The sequence below is a fragment of the Girardinichthys multiradiatus genome, chromosome 19 (assembly GCF_021462225.1).
Source record: "Girardinichthys multiradiatus isolate DD_20200921_A chromosome 19, DD_fGirMul_XY1, whole genome shotgun sequence".
Taxonomy (NCBI): domain Eukaryota; kingdom Metazoa; phylum Chordata; class Actinopteri; order Cyprinodontiformes; family Goodeidae; genus Girardinichthys; species Girardinichthys multiradiatus.
In genome coordinates, this window is record NC_061811.1 from 18,471,030 (window position 1) to 18,498,134 (window position 27,105).

At 39.6% G+C, this 27,105-nt stretch overlaps 3 protein-coding genes across 7 annotated transcripts; 2 read left to right on the plus strand and 1 right to left on the minus strand.

Moving 5' to 3' along the window:
• The first annotated feature begins 156 nt into the window (after positions 1-156).
• Positions 157-3,809, plus strand: tmem50a (transmembrane protein 50A). Its single transcript, XM_047344765.1, has 7 exons — positions 157-309; positions 808-913; positions 1,124-1,236; positions 1,675-1,742; positions 2,746-2,838; positions 2,986-3,046; positions 3,143-3,809. The coding sequence occupies exons 2-7, from the start codon at positions 812-814 to the stop codon at positions 3,186-3,188; spliced, it is 483 nt and encodes a 160-aa protein (XP_047200721.1). The 5' UTR covers positions 157-309; positions 808-811; the 3' UTR covers positions 3,189-3,809.
• Positions 3,810-3,842: 33 nt separating this feature from the next.
• On the minus strand, positions 3,843-12,293 carry rhd (Rh blood group, D antigen). Of its 2 annotated transcripts, XM_047344764.1 has the most exons (11): positions 12,197-12,290; positions 9,602-9,877; positions 9,138-9,324; positions 7,309-7,459; positions 7,004-7,151; positions 6,185-6,348; positions 5,897-6,034; positions 5,698-5,825; positions 5,529-5,608; positions 4,136-4,209; positions 3,843-4,035 (listed from the first exon to the last, which is right to left on the minus strand). In XM_047344764.1, the coding sequence occupies exons 2-11, from the start codon at positions 9,750-9,752 to the stop codon at positions 4,009-4,011; spliced, it is 1,248 nt and encodes a 415-aa protein (XP_047200720.1). In that variant the 5' UTR covers positions 9,753-9,877; positions 12,197-12,290; the 3' UTR covers positions 3,843-4,008. The 2 variants fall into 2 exon arrangements, with proteins under 2 accessions (XP_047200720.1, XP_047200719.1); XM_047344763.1 differs by lacking the exon at positions 3,843-4,035 and having other exon boundaries at positions 4,073-4,209; positions 12,197-12,293.
• maco1b (macoilin 1b) lies at positions 10,742-26,640 on the plus strand. 4 transcript variants are annotated; one of them, XM_047344760.1, is made up of 12 exons: positions 10,742-11,095; positions 12,209-12,321; positions 12,763-12,904; positions 15,072-15,198; positions 17,553-17,676; positions 18,362-18,540; positions 20,212-20,761; positions 22,010-22,168; positions 22,429-22,611; positions 22,688-22,808; positions 24,382-24,556; positions 24,647-26,640. In XM_047344760.1, exons 1-12 carry the CDS (start codon positions 10,790-10,792, stop codon positions 24,847-24,849), a joined length of 2,382 nt encoding a protein of 793 aa, XP_047200716.1. In that variant the 5' UTR covers positions 10,742-10,789; the 3' UTR covers positions 24,850-26,640. The 4 variants fall into 4 exon arrangements, with proteins under 4 accessions (XP_047200716.1, XP_047200715.1, XP_047200717.1 ...); XM_047344759.1 differs by having other exon boundaries at positions 10,745-11,095; positions 20,209-20,761; XM_047344761.1 differs by lacking the exon at positions 12,209-12,321 and having other exon boundaries at positions 10,878-11,095; positions 20,209-20,761.
• The last annotated feature ends 465 nt before the right edge of the window (positions 26,641-27,105 follow it).

Consider the following 27,105-nt stretch of genomic DNA (forward strand, 5'->3'; position numbering starts at 1 on the left):
ATGTTGAATTACAAGGAATAGCACTTGTCAGCTGAAATATTCCAAAAATATAAGAAAACATACTTCTCCTTCGGTACAATCTTTTTCCGCTAACGTTATTTTCTGTTTGAGACGACACAACATTGCATTTAACGGTCAGGGGTAATGACAAAAGTCTAATTTTCTGCACGGCACTTGAAAGCAACATAACGAACAAAGATTCCAATGAAACGGGTGTGGATGAACTGCGCATGTGCATAAGAGAGCTTCTAGTCGGAAGCCAAGTCGGGTTAAACCAAAGGCTTGACATCAAAAACCGAACATAAAAAGGTAAAATTTATTTGAAAAACATTTTAAATGTTGCTCGTACACCGTCGGTAAATGTTTACATCAGTCGTTATCGTTGTCAGTCTGAGTCATGACATTATTTTACGCAACATTGTAACAAGAAACCTTCAAGGAAATGTTTGCTAGCTCTAAAGCGATGAACAAAAAAGCCAGTAGGAGCAGACGGTGTTTTCTTTGAAAGTACTGTCATTTTCTACTGAGTAAAATTGCACTCATCTACTGGTTGGTTGTCTCGTATGTGTTACAGACCTACTGGTTTAGGCTATGAATCTTGAGGTACAGTTCTGTTGCTATCGACGAACACAAATGGTTTAGGATCATATTTACTGTACAGCGACTGCGCAGTAAACTATTCAATGTATTCGGTCCCACCAACTTCGGGTGTATTTTGCTTAATCTCTTTCTTTCTTTTAAACCATGTAATGTATCCCTTTGGGTTGTTTGGTGTTTCTGTGATCTGTCTACGTTGGTGTTTTTCAGAATCATGTCAGGATTTCTGGACGGAATCCGATGCGGAGACTGTGAGTGCAACGTTGACTGGGGGGAAAGAAGAAATACCATTGCATCCATAGCTGCTGGAGTTCTGGTATTTGTGTTAATCTCATTTGTTAAAATTCTATAATTTTATATTGTATAATATCGTAGAAAGGGTAGTGTAAACTACTTTGCTTTTGCTTGCTTTATCCTAGTTTTAATGGACTAAGCACTGGTTTAAGTGGGTGCAATGATGATTTCTTCAAAGCCTTTTATGTCAGTAAACAATCCGTGAACCATTGAGAGCATCTTGTTTCTGCAGTTTTTCACAGGATGGTGGATCATCATTGATGCTGCTGTGAAATATCCTGATCAGGGACAGTTTCATCATGCCTATCATACCTGTGGAGTCATAGCAACAGTGGCCTTTCTCATGTAAGTGCAGCTTTTAACAATTTCCATAGAAAAAAGTAATGTCTCAAAGCACATTAATTTGGTATTTTGGAAGACTGAAGCTTAATTTTCAGGTACTTGCTTACCCCCTATTGTCATGAATGAGGGGTAGCTTGCATCACACAAGTTTACTTCGGTGTTTCATTAATATGTGCGTGTTGGATGCAAATTGCTACAGCTGTTATTGGTAACACCATTTGCTGTTTTTCATGGATGGATGTGATCTCTCTTATCACTTTGATTAAAATTTAAAAGCCTTCGTATTGTGATAACTAGACGATCTCCAAAGCTCCAAAATGACCTTTGTTAACATCAGATGTTTCAGGTTTGGGTTTGAAACCTTGATATTGTTTGGTCTTTTGAAAGACAATTGACATAATTATTGTTTTAACTCCGTCTTCTCCTATTTGGCTGGTGTAGGATAAATGCTGTTTCTAATGGCCAAGTGAGGGGAGACAGCTACAGTGAAGGATGCCTTGGACAGACTGGTATGTACATGGATATATTCTCAAAAAACTTGGTGATCTCTTATTTTTTTGCAATTCCAACCCTATCGATTTGGTGCTCTTCTTGTCAGTCACTGTCAGTGTAAATGTGAGGGGGAATAACAACTTTAAGCTAAATATTAGAAGTGGTCCTTCTGTGAATTTTAAAATACCCACAGTAAATTTAAACTAGTGCACCTAGTTCTTGGTTTCGTCCATTGAAAACTGCTGTTAGATTTCTGGCCAGACAAATTAATGTTCTACTCAAAAGAAGTTAAGAGTTTGATGGTGTTTATTTATTTAGGATTAGGCTTTAAGAGTTTCAAACTAGATGAGTAATGCTGGCCTGTTTCCTTTATTCCAAAACCATTTTTAATTAACGATGCACCAGACTGAATTGTGTGGACATTTTTTTTATTTCTGGTTTTAACCTCTCAAAACCAACTTCTTCTATAGAGTTAAACTATAATAAAATTTGAACATATTTTTATAGACTTTCTGCTGTGGAAGGACATGGATTATTTATACAAGAGCAATAAACTAGTTATGAGGGTTTACTGTAAATTTTAAACAATTAATTTCAGTCAATAATTGTGCCGATTCACAACAAATGTTGTCTCGAGGCACGTTACTAAAAGAATATCCAAATTATGTTCAGAAATATTTACATATATTCTAATATGATCCTAGTGACTCCAAAAGACTTCCCTAATTGTATTTTTTAGGTCTTACACATATTCCTTGAGGACAATCTATTTAAGTATCTAGTTGGATCTATGTTTATATTTAAGCTTGTATGCTCATTTTGAAATTGTGTGGAGGAGAGTAAACTCATCGCATTTAATTTGTTTATAATCGTCCCACTCAGTTCTGAATAATCATTAAAAGCAACAAATTAGATTTTCATGTTCCTAAACATCTCACTGCAACTTTAAATTCAGACCCAAGTGGAAGTATTATGCCATATTATGCGTGGTAACCCACCCTTCCTTATCTGTTTCTGCAGGCGCTCGAGTTTGGCTCTTCATTGGCTTCATGCTGGCTTTCGGCTCCCTTATTGCCTCCATGTGGATTCTCTTCGGAGGATTCGTGGTGCCTCGTAAGTGCTATTTATCACTTTAATGCAATGTAGTGCCCAGCCGGCAGGTTAGATCTATGGAAACCCAGTAAATGACTATTGGGCAGTAATTGTTGCACACACCGTAGCAAGGTTTTATAGTCTTGATATAATTTTTGTATTTGGCAGAGAAGCCTGCTGTGTATCCTGGTATTGCCATTTTTTTCCAAAATGCATTCATTTTCTTCGGGTAAGTTTATATTTCATTATTTGTATCTTTTTTTTTTATCCCATTTAGCAAAATAAAAAAATGATGCTCATTATCTCTTTACTTTCTCTGATTTAGAGGTTTGGTCTTCAAGTTTGGGCGCACAGAGGATCTCTGGCAGTAAACGACTGCTTGTGGCGTTCTGTCTACGGTTAAACACTCTGCTTTCTATATTGTATGAGACAATATTCTTCAGTCATTCATATAAATATAGAGCTTTTTTTAGCTTTTACATTTAAATGTGTAATTTATGTTCTTTTGATGTATTGTAGCTAAATCATAACTAAGCACAAATTGTCATAGATTTCCGTAAAATTAAACACCTTTCAAACATGGCACATCATTAAATGCGTGCTTGCACTCAGACTGTATCCATGTTCTTATTATGGTTTACAAGTTGTGTATACCAAAATGTATATAGTGGAGCTTTGCTGCAACTTTCCCTGGGGTCGGCTCACTTCTTTAATAGAACATCCTTTGATTTGTGTGAAAATTTGAGTTTATTATGGGAATTATTACTGAATCTATGCATATGATGTTGTTTTGAATTTTTTTTTTGCAACTTTAAGAGTTCATCTGCTCTGCAATAAATCAGATTAAATGTTGCAGACCTGAAATCAGCAGAGGGTCATAACGGTAAGGTGTTGTCTCCTTAACAGAGGTGTTGATTTCAGTTTCATTTCTCTAGTGTAAAGCATTGAGTCAGTTTCCTACAACGTCAGCATTAAACATACTGCGCAGTAAATGAGTTTGGCTTTTATTTCCTCACAATCCAGCCTTGATTTAAATTTTTTTTAATTATTATTTTTTCAGCACAAACACATCTAATTTCTACTCTACAGAAAAGCAAGAACAATAATATAAAGCTGTTTACTAACAAATATTAATGCCGAAATGCCATGTACTTCCAGGATCAGATCTGACCAGCTTGTTCCTTCATCTTCTTATTTCTGTACCACAAGGTTGGGAAACTGCAAAACAAAAAATATCAAGTCCACAGAATATTGATCAGTGTGATTTTTTTTTTTTCTGATGAAGGAATTTCTTTCTTAAAGACTTATGAGTGAATACCTCCCAGAAAGCCTGGTCATCAAAGCATTTCTTGTTTTGTGGTGGTCTCCAAAAGTTCCACTTGAGTAGAAATGCTTTAAAAGAGTATTATGGTCATTGATTTCAGTTTCTTAAGTTTTAAAGTCAGGTCCATCTTAAATTAGAATATCATTTAAAATAATTCATTTCAAAAAGCGCAGTTTGCATATTATGTGTATTAATTTCACACAGAATGATGTTTTTCATGTGTTCAGTAACTGATATATGATTACAGCTAATGAAAAACAAAAAGTCAGTTTCTCAGAAAATTGCAGATAAAAAGTATTTCTGTGTTGAGGGGGCAATCTTCATACAGGAAACTGACCTGAAGGTTGTCCAACAGTCATTGACACCCTCGTTAGAGTAAGCATCAAATGATTTATTTCTAAACCAGCTGGCTGCTCAAGAATGCTGTATCCAGACATAATGGTGGAAAGTTGAGTGGAAGGAAAAATGTGGTTGAAAAAGGTGAACAAGATGCAGCAGCCTTGAGCGAAGAAGTAAAATGCATTAATGGGTTCCATGGAGATTTACAAGTCGTGGAACTTGGCTGGAGTTGGTGCTTCAAGAGCTACAACAGAAACATATTCATGACCTGGGCTATAGGTGCTGCATTACTTGTGTTAAGCCCAACATGGACCAGAGCCAACATCAGAATCAAATTACTGAGGCTAAGGAGATAAAAGACTGGACTGTTGGTCAGTCGTCCAAGATCCCTGTTTTAGATGGAAGTAAATTTTGTCTAAAATGGAAACCAAGGTCCCCGAGTCTGGAGAAGGAATGTAAAGCCAAGCTCCTTGAGGTCCAGTGTGAAATTTCTGCAGTCAGTGATGATTTGGGGTCCCATTTTTTTATATTGGTTTGTTTTTGTATGAAGAAAAACATCAGCCAGGAGGTTTGGGAGCACTTCATCCTTCTCTCAGATGATGAGCTCCATGGAGATACTGATTTCAATTTTCCAGGAGGACTTGTCATGTGCCAAAACTGCTAAAAGTACAAGTGTTACTCAGCTTGATTGAACAGCAAACTGGCCTGACTTAACCTAATAGAGAATTTATGGCGTGTTGTCAGGAGAAAAATAATAAACCAGCAGATAAGCTGAACCTGGGTTTCTTTAACACCTCAGCAGAGGTACCTGCTGATTGCCTCCATGTCATGCCGCATTGATGCAGTAATTCATGTAAAAGGAGCCCCAACCAGGTAGGTCCATACCATATGGACATTTCATTGTAAAAAGTCCTTTTTAAATTGGTCTTATGTGATGTTCTAATAGCTGGAGAAACTCAATTTTAGGTTTTTATTGGCTGTAAATATAAGCTTGGAATATATCACTGAGTGTAATTAGTATATATAACTAACTTGAGAACGAACATACCTGTTAGGATTCCAGTGGTCAAACTTACACAGATGGTGATAAAGAGAGCAGAGATGTGGAACACAGCAAAACGGATGGCTCTTAAACAAACAAAATTTAAAACATTATTTCATGGTGCCACACCTTATTCTGTTTAACAATGCATTTTACATACTGGCTGCATCCTTACACTGTGTGATCATCACAGTCTTTAATCTGCAGGACAAGTTGTGCGAGCCACCCCAACAGACCAGGGAGTCCATGTGTGCTCAGAACAGAGCAGGTGTCATGGCAGTCAAATGCAATCAGCAGGTGGGTCTGAAACAAAAAAATGGTACTTAGGGTTTTAGAAAACCTGCAGGTGTGTATGTGTATTGGTAGATAAAGACCTTTAGATATCTGAATCCCATGGCTGATATTATGGCAGCAGTGAATCCGAGTGCCATGGCTTCCCACGGCTGTTGCAATGCTGAGATGGAAATCCCGATAGCAACACCACCAGCAAGGATGCATGACTGCATTTGGATCTGGTTGAGAAAAATATGCAAAAATATAAAATATATGTGCCATTTTATATTATTTCCTATAGTCTATGCTAAGACAAGCTCAAGAAGTGTATCCCAAAACTACACGAGGCTGCAAAATAGTGTGTGAGCATCCACAGGGTCAGATCATACTGGGTTGAGTTTTCCCCTGGGACTGGAGAGCATAGTCAGAGCAGCTGCTGTCACAGCACTAACAGCCAAGGCCAGGTAGGTGCTGCATACAGCTTCCAGTTGAGTTTGATCATCCACCAGTACTGAATTAAAACTGGGCCAAAACATCCAGAGAAACACAGTGCCTGGAGAGCAAAGACAACACAACTTTAAAAGAGTGGTAATGCTGGTTTCGGAATCAAATATCCAAATGTTAATTGCTATGGATCCAATTAGACATGGGCTATTGTTTTGAAGGTACATTTAGGTTTAAAAAAAGTTAAACTGATATACTTTTCTGTTATATCAATATAGCTAAAAGTCATTTTAATGAAATACAAGAGAACGTCCTGAATGCTGTATGGAGGATTGATGCTCCAAACACCTATTGCTGCACACTGCTGATTAGCATGCTGAAAGAAGGCTCCTACACTTTTTGATAGTTTTGATGTGGAAACTAAAGGAGTTGCACCCAACACTCATACTGAGGTAATGCCCTTTTAAAACTAAAGGTATAGCTTGTTGCTTATTGAGCCGCTACTATCAGCTCGTTATACTTGTGTTACTCCATAAAAAGCAGAACATTTAAAAGGGATAATATTCTAAGCAATGAGCATAATATAAACTATTCTAGCAGCAGTAAGAAGATGAGTTGATTTTCTATTTTAAACATATGGGATTTGACCATGTGAAACTGCAGTATTTTTACTCAAGGTTATCATAACTCAAAAGTCTCTTAACAAACCATGTCTAGGTCTAATACAGCCTAACATGACATCAGAATATATGTCTCTTACGCACCCAACATTGAGAACAATCCGGATTTTTTGTCAAATTTCTCCTTCTCAAATCCCTGCGCCGAGCCATTCCTGTACAGGATCCACGTCAGCATGAGTCCAAAGAGGGCCCCGAACACATGAAGCTCCATGATGCTGTTCAGAGGCCGGACCTGGAGCCAGGAAATATCATCCGTTTATGACTACTGTTTTGACCCTTTGCAACAAATATGTTCAATATGAGCCACAGTAAGAATTTGACTTCTGGGGATACTTCTGAGACCACACAGTGTCTAAAGCATACTGAAGATTTTCAGAACAGAGTCTTACTTTCATGAGTGTCTGGTGGAGCCAGTCGTTTAGGACAAATCCTGTCACTTCCAACAGGGCAATCAAGGTGAGCTGGACTGGGTTTATCTTTCCCAGTACAGATCCAATTGAAATTAATGCAGAAACAGCGCACAACTCTGCATTTATAATGCTATATGAAAACATAATTGGCAGAAAGGTTATTGTGGTGCATTTGAATATAGGTGCATAGCATTGAAAAGTTAATTTAATACACTAGTTCAGGGCTTTCCTTCCAAATCTGCTAAAGGCAGATATACAGGGGTTGGACAATGAAACTGAAACACCTGGTTTTAGACCACAATAATTTATTAGTATGGTGTAGGGCCTCCTTTTGCGGCCAATACAGCGTCAATTTGTCTTGGGAATGACATATACAAGTCCTGTACAGTGGTCAGAGGGATTTTAAGCCATTCTTGCAGGATAGTGGCCAGGTCACTACGTGATACTGGTGGAGGAAAACGTTTCCTGACTCGCTCCTCCAAAACACCCCAAAGTGGCTCAATAATATTTAGATCTGGTGACTGTGCAGGCCATAGGAGATGTTCAACTTCACTTTCGTGTTCATCAAACCAATCTTTCACCAGTCTTGCTGTGTGTATTGGTGCATTGTCATCCTGATACACGGCACCGCCTTCAGGATACAATGTTTGAACCATTGGATGCACATGGTCCTCAAGAATGGTTCGGTAGTCCTTGGCAGTGACGCGCCCATCTAGCACAAGTATTGGGCCAAGGGAATGGCATGATATGGCAGCCCAAACCATCACTGATCCACCCCCATGCTTCACTCTGGGCATGCAACAGTCTGGGTGGTATGCTTCTTTGGGGCTTCTCCACACCGTAACTCTCCCAGATGTGGGGAAAACAGTAAAGGTGGACTCATCAGAGAACAATACATGTTTCACATTGTCAACAGCCAAAGATTTGTGCTCCTTGCACCATTGAATCCGACGTTTGGCATTGGCATGAGTGACCAAAGGTTTGGCTATAGCAGCCCGGCCGTGTATATTGACCCTGTGGAGCTCCTGACGGACAGTTCTGGTGGAAACAGGAGAGTTGAGGTGCACATTTAATGCTGCCGTGATTTGGGCAGCCGTGGTTTTATGTTTTTTGGATACAATCCGGGTTAGCACCCGAACATCCCTTTCAGGCAGCTTCCTCTTGCGTCCACAGTTAATCCTGTTGGATGTGGTTCGTCCTTCTTGGTGGTATGCTGACATTACCCTGGATACCGTGGCTCTTGATACATCACAAAGACCTGCTGTCTTGGTCACAGATGCACCAGCAAGACGTGCACCAACAGTCTGTCCTCTTTTGAACTCTGGTATGTCACCCATAATGTTATGTGCATTTCAATATTTTGAGCAAAACTGTGCTCTTACCCTGCTAATTGAACCTTCAAACTCTGCTCTTACTGGTGCAATGTGCAATCAATGAAGACTGGCTACCAGGCTGGTCCAATTTAGCCATGAAACCTCCCACACTAAAATGACAGGTGTTTCAGTTTCACTGTCCAACCCCTGTAGTTGTGTGGTTATTTCTGAGGTTATTTCTATTTTTTCCAATACTTTTTCCTTCCAATCAACTTTCCATGAATATGCTTGGATACAACACTCTGTGTGTAGGCAATAATATTAACAATATGTGTTTTAAGAAGATTTTTTGTACAGTAACTGGTTAAAACTAGTCATATGTAATATCCTAGTTTTCTAAGGAAAGGGATTTGGGATTTCCATAAGCTCTAAGCCGTAAAGCCACTTTTATCTTATTCCTTTAGATGCACATGTACATTTGCATGATAACTGTACCTTTTCAAATCAATCCGGATTATTCTTGTGTTATACAAGGAGTCAATCCCGTTCAGTATGAGTGCCCACTGGGTGGCAATAACAGCAACAAGGAGGTTGAACCCCAAGCCACTGAACCCATACCGCACTGGGAAGGTGCACAGGAAGCCAAAACCAAGAATCACCATCACATTCACATCCTGGAACTCTGGAAGACAGCAGAAGTGCAGGGTCACAAATTAAATCCAATAAATTCACTAAAATTTACAAATGTATGTCAGCATGACCTGCTGTTAAATAAGTGTTTCAGTGGCTTGCAACCCGTCTATCCCATCTTCAAGATGTATTGATGTTATTTTGCATTTTAAGGCAGGGAAAGTTTCTTAAAATCACCTGTTCATATGCTTCATTAAATTAAAATAAAGTGTCATATTTTGGACCCAAACACTTCTGACTCTTCCACCCTCCAAAATAAATAAACTCACCTGGGTAAAAGTCGAGGAAGGATTTCCTGTCAAGATTGTTGGTTTGTTTGTTTTCGAAACAAAGTGCAGCAATGGTGATGAATGCAGTTTGCAGTATAAGCAGTAAAGGAGCCAAACGGGAGCGCAGACTTGGAGCGTATTGAGGAGCCATTTGGGGAGCTGGGTGTTTTTTCTGCGCAGTTCTTTCACTTTTGAAGCATAATCGCAGGCCACGACGGTTTGAAACTGGGCGCAACCAGCACGGCTCTTTATCAGCTAATGGACAGGAAGACGTGTCTGTATGTTAAAAAAAATAAAATAAAATAAGCAGAATCTTTAATGTATTCAAACGCAGAAAAAAATTTACAATTCTGAAAAAGAGCAATATAACTAATACACATTAAGCGCAATTGTTAATTGCCACAAACAAATAAATAAATACATTTGGTCCTTTTTGTATTTATTTTCAAAAACTTTTTAAAATGGAAACAAATACAGTGTTTGCCTTTTTATATGTATGTATTTTTATTAAATGCAATAAAAATACATCTATCACTTCCAAAAAATTAAATAAACACATAATAAAGGCCAATTGGTCCAATTTTAAATTAATTTTGTTAACTTTTCTCAAAATGAAAATAAATGCCGCTATCAACCGTTTTTTATATATATGAATGTTTTCTCTCTTCTTTTTCCTCACATACAATAACCCCCCGTAGTCAACCCCCTTTTTTCCGTCAAAATGGGCACATGTTGTCTTTCCCAGTGCACACTTTTTAACCTTTAACAAAGCATAGATCGCATTCAGCGCCTTGGGCCCAGTCCGTCAACGACCCACTCACAAAGGCCCTGATAAAAATAGCCTCAACTGCTAGAATGTGCGTTTTTGTAAGTGACACAAAGAGAATGTTGTACCAGTGACTGCATATTTTTGCTCATTATAAAACCAAAAGCCTTCACTAAATATCCCACCCCACCGAGTATTTGATTGGTTAATGAGCTAGTTGGATTTGTTCGCTAAGATGTGATTGGCTGATTGGCGAGACGTTTCAGACGTAATTTTCACGGCTTCTCTCCCTTGTTTTTGACAGAAGAGAGCTGAGCGAGTTGCTTTGGTGAAACGTGATTGGCTAATGAACCCGTCAATGGAAAGAGAAAGCCTAGGCGGAAAAGCTGATTGGATAGCCAGTCTGTCTGTCAACCTCACGTATGCACGACACAGCGCGGTTTGTGCTTATTGAGCGTGCGCTAACAGAAAAAGAGGAGGATCCCGCACTGAGTCCTTTATTTATTTCTTTGTGTTCAGCGGGGGGGAATAATAATAACAACAGCAGCACACACCACAGGCATTTTATTTATTATCATTGTAAGTATACGCAAGAAAACTGGATAAGATTACAGCTGTTACTCGAAGGCCGAAGCCAAGGGGAGGAGGATGAAGCGGCGCAATGCGGACTGCAGCAAACTAAGACGGCCGTTAAAACGGAACCGAATCACCGAGGGGATATACGGCAGGTAACTTATACAGAACAAGTCTCTACCACGGCTCTGACAAAGGTTGGACCCTGTAGAGTGAGCTGCCTCAGCGGGACTGGCTGTTATTCAAGCTAGCTGTAGTTTGTTTGCTGTACACCAGCAGTTAACATTAGCTGTTGAGCTAACTGAGCTGCTAGGCCCTGTTTGAAGCCATGTCATTAGGTTTATTTTACAGCAGCGATACAGATTATCCTAAACAAACAGCCCAGACTAACATTTCGAATCTTAAAATTTCATCGCTAGGTGCTGTCAAATGTAGCCGTTTCCAGTTGAGCAACTTGAGGACAGGTTTTTGTTGGTCTGCCTAAACTGAACCTGACAGGTTCCGCCTCTGTGCGACTTCCTATATTTATACCTGATCAGTCTACAGCCGCTTGTTTACGCATCAGGGTCTGGAGACATGGAGCAGCCTATAAATTATTGAGCTGGAGCCCACATCATAAAACAGTAAACGGCTTAGAAATCAGCTGTAACCAAATATCTATTTATTTTTAAATAAAAACTAGTGAAAATAAATCGCAGTGTTTATGTGTTAGCACAACCCTCAAAAAGTCACGCTGTCATACTGTGATAATCATAAACACATCATAGCCCAGCTCTTAGAATGCTTCATTAGTTTGTCTGTATTTTATAAATTATTTAACATAAGCGGCTTGGACTATCTCAATCCAACGGCATTTGAACGCACATTAAAATGAAATTTCAAATGATACCAAGATCATGTTTGAAGGTTAGAAAATAAGGCAGCTACAGTGTCTTAAGTACTGAAATTCTAGGATCATTTATGTTCGTAAACGTGTAAGAAGTTGGTACCCAAAATCACAAAATATTGCTTTGTTTAATTTGTGTTTCAACCAAAATGCAACAAAATACCTGTGATGATAAATGGTTCTGCCTTTTAAGTAATTAGAATAAATGTCATTAACTTGTAATAGTCTGTTTGTTCAGCCAAAAGTTTGCATTTGTTACTGTGCATTAGGATATTAAACACATCATTAGAGAACATTCTGCATTAAAAAAAGACATTTAGCTTGCATTCTTGTTCTATTTAATATCCATTCGCCCAATTTCTGTACCCACCTGTTCTTGCAGAGTCTTGTTGGGCCTGGGGGGTCTGCTGGTGCCTATCTTCAGCGGTCGAAATATGGGGTATGCCATGGAAACAGGGCGCCAGTCCATTATAGGGCAACAACAGATAACATTTGGTGAATTTAAGCTATACATTATTTTCCCATTTTTCAGGAAATCTGGATCTTGTCTGGGCTAATTACATGTAAACATCTGCTTACTGCTCGCAAATCAAATTGGATGATTTTTCTTATGCAGGTACATGAACTAGCAGACTATTAGTTGGAAAAAAAATCTATTTGTCTTTAGATCAAACGTACTGTTAGCTGTAAGGTTCTGTTGTTAAGAGGAATGAAAAAAATGTGTAACAAAGGATGATTTGGATATGTTAGCCTAAACATCATCGGCAGGACGACACATCCACTCACGGATCTAACAGCTGGAGTTCAAACAGCAGCTGCAGAGTTGCTACTGTTAGTAACGTATATATTAGGAATGAGGAGAAAACTCATTGTCGAGTGTGCAAAAACGTGTGCGTTTGCAATCTAAAATATAACTTTTCTCTTTTTTTTTTTTAGTACCTTCCTGTACCTGAAGTTCCTGGTCGTGTGGGCTCTGGTGCTGCTGGCAGATTTTGTGCTTGAGTTCAGATTTGAGTACCTCTGGCCGTTCTGGCTCTTCATGCGGAGTGTGTACGACTCCTTCAGATACCAGGGACTGGTGAGTAGCTGTGGACTATGATTTACAATGTTTTAATAAAACTGGATGAAACGCATGAACAGAAGCTTGGTATAATCTCAGAAAATCAATCTACAGAAGACTTTAAGAGGCAAAATATGTCTCCAACAACTAAGATACTGATGGATGGATCAATTTGTCAAGTTAGTTAATTAATGGATTAAATACTAGATGGTGGTTAAAATGTTGAGAGAAAATGAGCAGAAACATTTAGTATAGATGTCATAAATGGGCTCTGGGTCACTTTGTCTCCTCCTTTTTCCATTTCGAGCAAGAAAACAATACATTTAAAAAAAATCATTTTAAACCTAATCTGAAAACGCACTGTGTATCAGTTTATGATATTACCATTGGAGTCATAACCACATTTCCTTTCAATAGACTTGGAGTAGATTATAGAAAATTACTTGAAATTCTCTGTGAAATTGGGTTCGCAACAACTCTCTGGCGAATAGGGTGCTGACACATAGCTGTGATGAAACATCCTGGAGCAGATGGATCCATATTTGAACCTGAAAAACAGGTTAAGATGGACCAAAATAATATAGATACGAAATGGGAAAGGGATCAAAGGAGAAGAAATAATAGAAATTTACTTTAAATTGTCGTCTATTTAGGGTGTTTCGAAATATCCCCTTGGTGGATACAAATTAGACATGAAAAAAGATTCAAAAGGGCGCAAAGGGCCAAAAGGTCCAGCACCATCTAAATCCGTTACTGCGTCATTAAAAACAAGAGAAATTCCAACACATAAATTCATAGTCACAGCAGTGTTACCTGAACTTTTAGATGTTTATTATATATTGATGGATGAGCAAATTATGGCTAAAATATCCTAGCCTAAAGTTACCTTGCAAAATACTGAACGAAATAATAACAAACAAACCCAACATCAGGTAGTGTTTTTACCTCATTGTCTCAGTAACGTGAATAGCTTCTCCCTGTCAGTTATTTAAATGAATAAAAGTGATAGTGAGCCTATCACTATTACTTCCTAGTGTCTCTGTATTACCGGAGTAGCTTAAATCCTTTAGCGCAATTTTATATGGGTTTTGGCTTTGTTTTCCAGCTGAGTTAAAATGGTATGTCTATTAGCCTCTCACCAGTAATCCTTCAATGCAGTTTCAGTTCAGTTTAATTATAAAGCATCAATTCTCAACAAATGTTCTCAAAGCACTTATGTACAGCATTTATAAAGCATTTATATACAGAAATATGTAGACAATTCACCCCAGTCATGTAGTCAGATTCAAATTTAATGACATTATTATATTCAAAGTTTCTATTTGAGGAAACCTAGCTAGTTGCATAATGTCACTGACTTCAGAGCAGTCCCTATTTAACGTTTTCTGGTTTATCTGGTAGTCTTCTTCTTCAGTCCCTGTTTTGGTGGTGTTTAGGGGAATTTAGATGGGAAATTAGTGAAACCAACAGTTTATCTTAGAGTTTAACTTCCACCGTGCAAACAGCCACATCTCGACAACCTTTTAGTGATGTTATTATCATAGATTTACTTGCAGATGCATGGCCAACAGTCTGCTCTGCATAGCTTTTCAGTCACAACTAAAAATAATAATAAACAAATAGTGAGTCTGTTTGCCAAATTAGTTGCACCAGATTGCTCATCATATACAGTAAAAAACACAACATAATAACAAACACATGTTCTTTTTATACAGCTTCACCTTATTTGCTGCCTTTTCCTCTCTGGTGACAAAGTTTAGCTCTGATCAGATTTGCTCTTCAGTAGTCAGGCTAATATACTTATAATGTATGCTAATGCTAATTTATCATAGCTCTATTTTACCTTTGGTACATTAAAGCTCATGTACAGCGCGTTCTTGTGAAGATGTTTTGTGTAGGTGTTTGTGTTGCTGCTTCTCAATGAGATGAGAACCACAGATAATATATTTAATGATAATAATATATTTACTTCATCTTTAATGGCTTTATTCTTTCACCCAGAAGCTAAATGTTCTGATTAAAAACTAAAAGAACACGAGAGTCAAATAGTGTTTCAAACATTTTATGCTTTTCATAAAACAGTTAAATTGTTCTCCTTCATACTTGCTGAAAATCAGATGTGTAAGCATAATTAGAAATATTTTATGGCTTGGAGTCTACTTATCCCATCTCCTTGCTGTTACAGGCATTTTCAGTATTCTTTGTTTGTGTGGCGTTTACCTCGGACATCATTTGCCTCCTCTTCATCCCGGTGCAATGGCTCTTCTTCGCTGCCAGTACCTATGTGTGGGTGCAGTATGTTTGGCACACCGGTAAGTGTTCCCCATGTTTGATTTTCTTCACATTTCCATGTGATTTGATGCTGCATTGGGACAGTGTTTATACTGTCAGTCAGATCTTGTTGCACTGACTTTTGTGACTTACTCCTTTCATTTGAACTGCGGAAAAATAAGGAAGACATTATCAGTTCATTTATGGAATACACTTCTGGGATTAACGTCCTTTTTGTCTTGTTTCACATTAAATTTTTAACTGAATACTTTCCAAAATGAAGGTGTGGGAATTGTTTAAGACCAGTGCTCATTATTGTGTTTGCTTGCTTACGAACAGTGGATTTATTTTATAAATTTTGCATGGTGGATATAAGTGAGCTGTGCTCTGCAGGTCACCTGTCAGACTGATTTAGTGGCATCTGCCCGCGTTGACCAGAGACCAGGTGTCAGATTGAAAGCGAAGCCTGTTGGTGGGAGGGAGGGAGGCAGTGGTTCCCAGTTGCTTTCTGAACTCACCACTGACATTCAGACTCGCAGCATGTCATAGGAGTATAAATATCTTATTGCACACCACAGCTTGGTGTTGAATGTGTGGAGTGCAGCGCTGCCAAGAAACAATGGGTTGAGTCTACATCAGTTCACACAATGTACACTGCTCAAAAAAAATAAAGGGAACACTCAAATAACTCATCCTAGATCTGAATGAAATATTCTCATTGAATACTTTGTTCTGTACAAAGTTGAATGTGCTGACAACAAAATCACACAAAAATCATCAATGGAAATCAAATGTATTAACCAATGGAGGCCTGGATTTGGAGTCACACACAAAATTAAAGTGGAAACACAAACTACAGGCTTATCCAACTTTGATGTAATGTCCTTAAAACAAGTCAAAATGAGGCTCAGTATTGTGTGTGGCCTCCACCTGCCTGTATGACCTCCCTACAATGGCTGGGCATGCTCCTGATGAGACAGCAGATGGTCTCCTGAGGGACCTCCGCCTGTGCGGCCCTCCAAAGAAATGCCACCCCACACCATTACTGACCCACTGCCAAACCAGTCATGCTGAAGGATGTTGCAGGCAGCAGATCGCTCTCCACGGTGTCTCCAGACTCTGTCACATGTGCTCAGTGTGAACCTGCTTTCATCTGTGAAGACCACAGGGCGCCAGTGGTAAATTTGCCAATCTTGGTGTTCTCTGGCAAATGCCAAGCGTCCTGCACGGTGTTGGGCTGTGAGCACAACCCCCATTTGTGGACGTCGGGCCCTCATACCATCCTCATGGAGTCGGTTTCTAACTGTTTGTGCAGACACATGCACATTTGTGGCCTGCTGGAGGTCATTTTGCAGGGTTCTGGCAGTGCTCCTCCTGTTCCTCCTTGCACAAAGGTGGAGGTAGCGGTCCTGCTGCTGGGTTGTTGCCCTCCTACGGCCTCCACCACGTCTCCTGGTGTACTGGCCTGTCTCCTGGTAGCGCCTCCAGGCTCTGGACACTACGCTGACAGACACAGCAAACCTTCTTGCCACAGCTCACATTGATGTGCCATCCTGGATGAGCTGCACTACCTGAGCCACTTGTGTGGGTTGTAGAGTCCGTCTCATGCTACCACGAGTGTGAAAGCACCACCAACATTCAAAAGTGACCAAAACATCAGCCAGAAAGCATAGATACTGAGAAGTGGTCTGTGGTCCCCACCTGCAGAACCACTCCTTTAATGAGTGTCTTGCTAATCACCAAAGATTTCTCCCTGTTGTCTATTCTATTTGCACAACAGCAGGTGAAATTGATTGTCAATCAGTGTTGCTTCCTAAGTGGACAGTTTGATTTCACAGAACTTTGATTTATTGTGTTGTTTAAGTGTTCCCTTTATTTTTTTGAGCAGTGTACTTCTTGATATGTTGGGACTACTGTTACTACAAAATATGTGTATTTTACATTCTCTGTTCGAGTTTTTAAATATGTCTATAATTTTATTCTACTATCATGTTGAATTTAATAATAGTGTGGTGATGGATATCAGAAATTATTGGCCTGTATTACAGACAAGTTTAATTACAGTATGTTTTTTAAATGGTAAAATATATCATGCTCTATTTGACTTGTTAACATTTCAAATAGAACCATTTTATTTTATTTTGCTGTTAGATTAACCACATGTTTTAGTTCTGTCTCTTTGTTTTATTTTGATATTAAATAAATGTAATATAAGCCAGGTTAATGGTCTAGCAACATATTTTTAGAAAGACAACCACATTTAATGTATAAATGAAAATAAAGGGCATATATATTGGATATCTTTGGAATAGCCACTCCCAGAAGATCCAGGTTTAAAATCCAAGTTTAAAATGAAGTTCTAACACTTCTGTTGTGCCTTGTTTTCCTGATGCAGAGAGGGGTGTGTGTCTCCCTACTGTGTCTCTATGGATACTATTTGTGTACATAGAGGCAGCCATCAGATTCAAAGACTTGAAAAACTTCCACGTGGACTTGTGTCGTCCTTTTGCTGCACACTGGTGAGCATCAGTTCTGTTCTTGTACCCTTCGAGTCACTAATTTTATAATGCTGTTACACACCTGGTCTATGCTTTTATGCTATATTTGCTGTTTATTAATAATCGTGCAGTTATGCATTTTAATGCCCCACATTGTTGCTTGTTTTGACCATAAATATAAACTATAATATTGCTAGCTATCAGCTTAGAGGAAAAGCAGTGGTTTGTTTGTTTTCGTACCGTGAATTCACTTTTATACTGCTGTACGCCCATGAACTGAAGCAGAGGTAGCTGTTTTTTCCTCTTGTTTCGTCTTCATCAATATTGTCCATGAAAAACCTGTCCTCAGAAAGCCTGGAGAGCTATTGATCAGTTTAAAAGAGTACAAAAATCTTGACTCCTTTGAAGAGAATTATAAAGAAACTTCTACATATAGGGTCTTGTAAAAAAATGTTTATACGAGCTTTTTTTTTTTTGCATTGTTTTTATATGAGAACTCTACTTCACTCCATCCACTACACAATTATGCACTACTTTGTGTTAGTCTATCACATAAAATATGTTGTGAAATGGTTGTAACTTTTTTTTGCTGTATATTTGAAAAATTAAGGGATATGAATGCTTCTGTGTGGTACTGTAACTATGGTGTGTTTTGACTCCTTGTTGCCTTGAATTAAACAGGATTATTCTGTTTCCATCTCTATAGCATTGGCTATCCCGTAGTCACATTGGGCTTTGGCTTCAAGAGCTACGTTAGTTATAAAATGCGTCTTCGGAAGCAGAAGGAGGTGCAGAAGGAGAACGAGTTTTATATGCAACTGCTACAGCAGGCTCTGCCTCCAGAGCAACAGATGCTTCAAAGGCAAGAGCGAGAAGCAGAAGAAGGTAAGAGTCGGTCATGAAGCTCGTTGTGTTGATAGAAGATTGCCAGTTCCATCACTGCAGCTGTGTTTCTTTCCTACGTTTAATTCTGTATTTTAACTATTTTTACAGAGTGGAATAATGATGCAACATCATTCTGGACTCTGTATTAAGATAAAATAAAAATGTGTTTGTTTGCAAGTGAGATTTATAAAGTTATGTGTCAACTGCTCAGTTTTAATATGGTCAGAAAGGAGTAGGAATATAATGTGCCATGAAAAATGATTTGTCCTCAATAGATCACTTAAATAGGATCTGTCTAACAACATGAAGTAGGCTAAAAGATCTCAAAAAAGGGGCGCAACCCACATACGGAGGTGTTACCTGTGTATCAGACATCTCCCTTTCTAAAGGGTTACCTATACAGTGACACTTTTGTTTTTTTTAAAGGTGGCCACGACACTAGAAACTGCCCTCAAGAACAGTCCAGTGATCTGTTCTGTCCTGGCGCACTTCAGCATAACCTGTTCAGTTTTTGTCAATGGCAAGAAGTGATGTGTGTCAAATAAGCACTGACCAGAGTTAGTCTTTGTGTTTGGCTTAAACATCCAGCCAACTGGTCCCACAGACCCTGTAAAATATATATAATTTGATCACTTTTCCCCACAGTTCAGGAATGGAACTCTTATAGCAACTGTTCTGTAAACTGAGGAGACTTTTTGATAGGTGTGCGTCCTGTTACATTTAGACTTACGCTAAAAGCATTTAAGGAAAGAACATCATAATGAACACGGTGATAGTAGTGTGATGGTCTGGGTCCGTTTTGCGGTTTCCAGACCTGGATGACTTGCCATAACTGATGGAACCACAATTCAAGTTTCCCTATCAGAAAATCCTAAAGGAAAATATCCGGGCCTCAGATCATGGCCTTTATTGCGCTAGTGTTATGCCGAGTTATGTAGGACAGTGATCTTTGGAGCAGCCTAGTCAAAGTCTGGACTTAAATCTGATTGAGATGCTGTAGCTTGACTTTAAATAGTCTATTTATGCTTGAAAGCACTCCTATGCGGCTGAAATAAAGCAGTTCTGCAAAGCAGAGTGGAATGAAGAAATCCCTTCACATCAACATAAACCAAAAACCTGATTGTCAGTTAAAGCAAATGCTTGAGGTCCGGAGGGCACAACCAATTATTAGCAAATATTTTAACAAAGGACCAGGTTGGTTTGCATAGCTTTTTTTGTCTTTAAGAATTAAATCATCAATTGTAAACTGCATGTTGTATATAATTAGATAATCTTTGATATTAAAATTTGTTTAATGACCTGAAACATGTCAATGACAAAATAAACAGTGATGTGGCAGCTTTTTTACAGCAATGAGCATAATAGCTGCAGCATGGGCCTTCCCCTTCTATTCAAAGTCTGTGGTTGCAGACTGCACTCACAGTGAACCTGAGAGTACGCTTTTATTGGAATTAGATAAAAATACAAAAGAAGTTGTACTTTTCATACAAAATTGAAAAATTGTGGAACACTTTTGACTGAGATGATTTAAGATGCACAGATTTGCCTTGGAATTCTAGAAATGCATTTACTGCATGTAAAAAAAAAAAAGAAAATCACAAATTTCATGCATATAAATATTGTCAAATGCTTTATATATTTCTCATTGTCTTTTCTTAATTCATGAAGCAGCAGCAGCTAAAGGAATATCTGAAGTGGACACACCTTCAGTGTCACAGAATGGCGCCCCAGCCAATAAAAAGGCATCTGTGCCTTTACCAGAGTTGGAATATAAAGAAAAAGGGAAAGAAGGAAGAAGCGGCGGGGATACTAAAAAGCAACAAAACAGCATCCTGCCATCATCGGTGGACTCTAAACTCCAGGAGGTGGAGTACATGGAGAAACATATAAACAACAAGAGACTGACCTCAGAGCTGGGCAGCACGGAGAACCTGTTGCTTAAGGAGGACACCAATTCCTCGTGTTCATCTTCATCATCCTCCTCCTCCTCCAAAAATTACAAAAATTCAAACACCAACGCCGCAAATCTCAATTCCTCGTCGTGCAGCCACAGCGCCACCAACGGCAGCGTGCCCTCCTCAGCACAGCCGCCTCCCACCGGGAAGAACGAGAAGAAACACAAAATAACGGTGGGGAAAGGGACATCAGGTGGTTCCCACAGGGATCCCACAGACAACTGCATCCCAAACAACGAGCTGAAAAAGCCAGAAGCACTTGTTAGGTATGAAGCGCATCCACCCATAAAGAATACACAGCTCTATACTATAAATTAAAAACAATGTGTTGAGGCTAGAGTTTCCCTTTGTGCGGTGTACTTTTAAGCATGCCCCATGTTAGATTTATTACAGGTGAGTTTTATTTGAGCAGAGAACATGTATTGCAAGAAGAAAACTGTTGGCGCAGACATGATAATGAAAATGGTAAAGGGTCAAATATTTCTAATAACAAGAATGTTTTCATGAGTCACCAATCAGATAGAATAATAGATTTCATGTTGGTTTGATGAGGGCAAATGTGAGAGAAATTAGCTGTATATCTAGGAGCAGTTGAAGCTTTAGCTAGAGGTGCACCAATCAGTCGACCAGACAATTTTTTTCTCCCTGTTGCTCTGATCGAAGACCAGAGTATTTGATGCATTAATGGAAACAACCTAGAAATTTCTTCATGTTCTGAAGGAACCTGCTGGTCGGTGGGTCTCTGTTTTTAGTGCATTTTTTGTTTGTTCTTGGATTTTATTGAGTTTTGGTTGCAGATCCTTCTGGGTAACAAATGAAGGACAGCAGATAAAACACCGGTCCACAATTAAAGTATGAGTAAAAAAGGGAGCAGAATGGGGTGCAGTGCACGGCATAACGATAGAGCTTGCAACCCATATACTGATGCTTATGTCCTCAACGCAGCCGTTCCTGGTTCAAGTCCCGACCCCGGCAACCTGTGCTGCATGTCTTCCTCTTCCCTTCACCCCACTTCCTGTCTGCCCACTTCCAAATAACATAAATTAAAGGCCACTAGTGTAAAAAAATAAAACATTAACAAAAGGATGCAGATTGTGGAAAAATATTTGTATTTCAAAACTTTTATTTTCCATCTATCCCCTTCCTTCCTTCCTTCCTTCCTTCCTTCCTTCCTTCCTTCCTTCCTTGTATAAATATCTGCAGTATCTTCATAAGGAGCTCATTCACAAACAGTTCAGCAAAAAATGTAATGAGCGCTCAGGGAACTTCATGTAAAAATAACACATTCAAACAAAAGTCCGCCATCAAATCAGTATCCACTGAACTGTCAACATGGTTTATGAGAAATTTTAACACTTTACGTTGAAAGTTTTGTGCTTTTATAAAGCTTTCTTGTGTTGTTGTTATCTCCTCTTCCAGAACGCCAACTCTTCTGGAGGAAAAATGTTTACAAAGAAATTATTAAGTTTCCTGCAAATAAGCATATCCACTGTTTTCACTCCCACCTGGCACAGACTGGAGCAGGACATTAAAAAGCTGAAGGCGGACCTGCAGGCCAGCCGGCAGGTTGAGCAGGACCTCCGCAGCCAGATTGGCTCGCTGGGCAGCGCTGAGCGCTCCATACGCACTGAGCTGGGCCAGTTGCGCCAGGAAAATGAGCTGCTGCAGAACAAGTAAGCTGCACAACTCTCTGGGAAGTCTGTGTACAGTTAGGGTAGTAAACCCTGAAAAAGTTTTTAAATATTGGTTAGAAAATTCGGTGGATTTTTTGTTTAGATGATGGGTATATCTGAGGCAGCCTGCCAATGTTATCCCCCACCCATTTCAAATTAAATAGATTGTTTTGTTAAACTGTTCAAATTCAATTCCGATTCCAATACCTCTTATTTCAAGTTGCCGACTGTGTTGTACGTTTTGTTTTTCAATGCACTAGGCTTCATAATGCTGTGCAGGCAAAACAAAAGGACAAACAGACAGTTGGGCAACTAGAGAAGAGGCTCAAAACAGAACAGGAGGCCCGAGCTGCTGCAGAGAAGCAGCTCACAGAAGAAAAGAAGAGAAAGAAATTAGAGGAAGCCACGGCGGCCAGAGCAGTAGCACTGGCAGCAGCGTCTAGGTACGTCGTTTTCTCAGTGTTTCTTCCAGTGGCTTGTTATTACTGAGATTCATAAAAATTATTCTTCTTTTTCCAGAGGGGAGTGCACAGACACGCTGCGACGGCGAATCACTGAATTAGAAGCAGAGGGTAAAAAGTTAACAATGGACATCAAGCTGAAAGAGGAGCAGATACGAGATCTTGAAATAAAAGTTCAGGTAGGCATTAGTGCTAACAGATAACAAGAAATTTAGTTGACATGTTTAACCTCTGGAATAGAATCAGCACTGGTAGTTCTTCCTTGATCCAGTTTGCTCGTCTATATAAAAGTGCAGGGTATTCGTTATTGTTTTAGTTGTTCTTTTCCACGAGCTTCCATTTTTTTTATTTGCACCAAAAAAAACAAGGTTGAAAAAACGAAATAGGAAATGGTAAAATTGCCACTCTTGCCATAGAGTTGGAAAACTGCACAAAAGCCTTTAAACATCTCTCATCACAAGCAAAGCTACTAGCCACACTTTCCTGTGAGATTCCTCAAACTTACGTCAGATATGGTTATCTATAGAACAACAACTAATGGCCAACTTTTCTGTTTTTTTAAAAATTATTATCAAGTCAAGATTAAATCTACCCTTCTAAAAAAACAAGCGCACATGCCTCTGGTGACTTCACAGAAGGGAACACATCACAAATCTTTGAGTATGTCCATTTCCTCTTTATTCACACGTTTTCCTTTCAAATTCCTCCTGAACTGGTGTTTAGTTGTATTCAGTTGTATTGTATTTGAGAACACAACATGGGTCTTAGGACAATCTGTAAATAATTAAATGCATGGAGATGTTTTGTGAAGAACACCGAGGCAAACTGGAATGCCCAGATTTCCTAATGGAAGATTATCGACGATCATTTTTGGACAAGTTGGTATAACAACCCTATGATTTCCCGAGGCTTTAAGATGATTTGAGTCCCAACAATGTTTTCTCCTGCATCAACAAAATGATTCCCAGTCTATATCATCACAATCATTCCAGTCAACACCAGCAAGAAGAAGTAAGAAACATTTTGTCTTTCAGGATTGAGAAAGAAAATGTACGGATTTGCCATGGAATAAAGAGATCAGACTGTATGCAGAGCCACTGTACTGGTAAATCAACTGTTTAAGGTGGTTCAGGCCGAAAACTGCATGTACTCATTTTATGTGTGGCAAATATGCACAAAAACCAGTCTGATGGAAAAATTCAAACAGGCATATAAACAAGCTCCTACCAGATGAAGTTCTGGAGACAATCATTGTCATAGTTACTGCTTGTTTTAACCTCACCATTCCCTGCAGGATCCATCCTGGCTTTAGGGTCATTGATGTCAAACTGGCTCAAACATGCACGGGGTGTGGCGTAGGGTAAAGGGCGCGACCCATATCCGGCGGCTTCGATGCAGTCGTCCTGGGTTCAAGTCCCGACCCTGGAGACCTATTCTGCATGCCTCTCCACCCCACTTCCTGTCTGCCTACTTTGAAAAAAAATAACAAAAATAAAGGTCACTATTACTACAATAAAATCATGTAAAGTTAATCCCCTCAAAACCTCTGAAATCTGCTGCTCATTGGTCATATTAATACCAGCTCTTGGGATGCCTTCCTTTTTAAAAACTGTTTATTTTGTGAAGTCCTGCTTTGAAAATCCACATCTCCTTACCTTGTTGTGTTGTTTGTAAAATCAGTGTACCTCTGTTAGTGAATATGAATACTGGCCAATTATCTGACCTTGTGTGAATAACTTGTTTCTGTTTCAGGAACTTCATAAATATAAAGAAAATGAAAAAGACACAGAAGTGCTGATGTCAGCGCTGTCAGCGATGCAGGATAAGACTCAGCACCTTGAAAACAGCCTGAGCGCAGAGACCAGGATCAAACTGGACCTCTTCTCTGCACTTGGAGATGCCAAGAGACAGCTGGAGATTGCACAAGGTGCACAAACTATTCGCTAATATGCTCTCAGTTCTGACATGTATTGTTTTATAGTTGAAGTGGAAGGTTAATCGGATCACAATTTTTTAGGTCAGATCCTTCAGAAGGACCAAGAGATCAAAGACCTGAAGCAGAAGATAGCAGAGGTTATGGCCGTCATGCCCAGCATCTCTTACACAGCCGACACCACCATCATGACCCCCGTGGCCCCCCACTACTCCTCAAAGTTCATGGACACCAATCCCTCCAGCCTGGACCCCAACGCTTCTGTTTACCAGCCCCTCAAAAAGTGAACGCTTTTTCCCCTTTCTGTTTCTGTTCTTTTCTGCTCCTCCTTCCCTCCATCAACCCTCCCTACACCTTTACTGCTCCTGCAAGCCCTGTCATGTCGCAGCTAAGAACTCAAGTTTTCGTCTGTTCTCTCTTTTTGCCAGGTCAGGTGGATGTTGTATTGTGTGACTGTGTTTGTTGTAGTTAAAACAAAAGACAAAAAAAACCCAAAACAACTTGAAGACTGACTTCCCTGGAAAATTAGGAAAGCCTCGGTTGTTTTTATTCAAATGCCCAGTGAAACCTCACAGATTCAGGCGTGTATCTTCATCCCAAGGGTGCTGCTCCCCCGTCACTGCAACCTTCTACCACCTCTCGGGCCCCCGGGGAGAAGCAGTTTCTTTCACTTCATTATTCTCTGATTCATATCCCTGTTTATTTGGCAGTTTGTTGTTGCAACATTTGTACAACCAGAGGAACGACTAATCTTTTACTCCAAAACCAGACACAAAAATTAGCTTTCTGCTGCTTTGTTGTTTTCTGTCACCCAAGCACCTTTTCTTTAACAGTTGATGCCAAAAAAAATGCCTTTATGAGACATTTGGTAGGAGAACCTTGATTAGGACTACTATAGTTTCAGTTTTTTCTCAAAACAGTTAAATGTATAGAACATGATCTTTTCTTTTAAAGAAATAAAGGCAACAATTATTTCTACTACCCAATCTACCCTTTAAAATATTTCCACACAGGTGAACTTTTCTTTTCCTGCAGTGGACAAGTGTAGCAGCCTTCTTTCAGCCAGCTGACCTACAGTTCCCAGTAACATTTTGTGCTTCTTTACGCTTTAAACAGCTGCAGAAAACTCACTTCCACACTTTTCTAATATCTCATTGAAGGGACTTTCAAGCATAAGAACAATGTGATGGTAAATTGTAAGCCTTTTTTTAAAAGCTCAGTATACATTGAGACTGCTAGTTAGACCATGCCTGCTTGTATGATGACCCGTCGGTGCTCTGCATGATCTCAGAGCATCGAGGGGTGGACAAAACGCGACCCAAAGCTTTTCAAATAGTTGTGAAATACTTACCAAGCTACCACCACAGTTCATCTGTGATGCCGGAAACCCAAAATCTTTCAGTTCTCCATGTTGAAAACCACAATGATGAGCAAAGCGGCAGTAGGACCAAAATTTGAAATTCCAAACTAATATTTCAAATAAAATAATCCAGCGTTCCACTTCAGAGACAGTAATGCCCCTTTTTCTTTATTGTGTTCAAAGAATGTACTTCAAATACATCGTCAAAAATCTAGCTGAAAATCACTCAGCAAAATCTAAACCAGGCAGAGGATTTGGTCACCTGTTGTGTTGTAAGCTATATATTAAAATTGAAATAACGTTTTAGTGAAAGTTGCGGTGTTTGCAATCACATTGCTCCCAGCTCTGGTGTTCTTGTTGCCCCCTGCCCCCTTCCACAGGGAGAGAAATATGCTCCAGTCTGATGTGGTTTCACCATCGCCTGACATGATGATCATCATATGGTTTCGTTCACCTACTGTATTTGTAGAAGCATTCGCTACCTTGTTTTCCGACTCAGATTGCATTCGTCAGCTTCTTGGAAAACGTTGTGAAAACGTTGTGAAAATGACAGTTCACTCAGTTCTGCCAACTGATTGGTTGAACGCAGACAGAAGTTATTTTATTTGTTTTTTGTTTTCTATGCCCACAGTCACAGTTGTTTTCTCCAGGTCTGACCTTGGTTGCGCTCTCATTCTGTGAGGTTTACAGGAAATAAATTTTTTTTCTTGCAAACTTATTGACTTGTTTCTGTTCTTCTCTGTTTTAACTGATTTATTAAACATCTCTGGAGGGAAAAAAACGTAAAATGATGACTAAGACGATCAGTTGTGTTGCAATATTAATGATATTTAACACCTAATTTAGATTTTTTTAATGACAATCAGTTGTGTGTTTGAAGAACAAAATATCGAGGCACGTGACGTCGCCCGGTACAGCGGAGCCGGGGTCCCACCCTGGAGCCAGGCCTGGGGTCGGGACTTGTCGGAGAGCGCCTGGTGGCCGGGTTGCTCCTCGCGGGACCCGGCCGGGCCAAGCCCGAACGAGAGACGCGAGGCCATCCCCCAGTCGGCCCACCACCTGCAGGGGGAACCGTGAGGGACCAGTGCAAAGAGGATTGGGTGGCGGACGAAGGTGGAGACCTCAGCGGCCCGATCCCCGGATGCTTAGGCTGGCTCTAGGGACGTGGAATGTCACCTCGCTG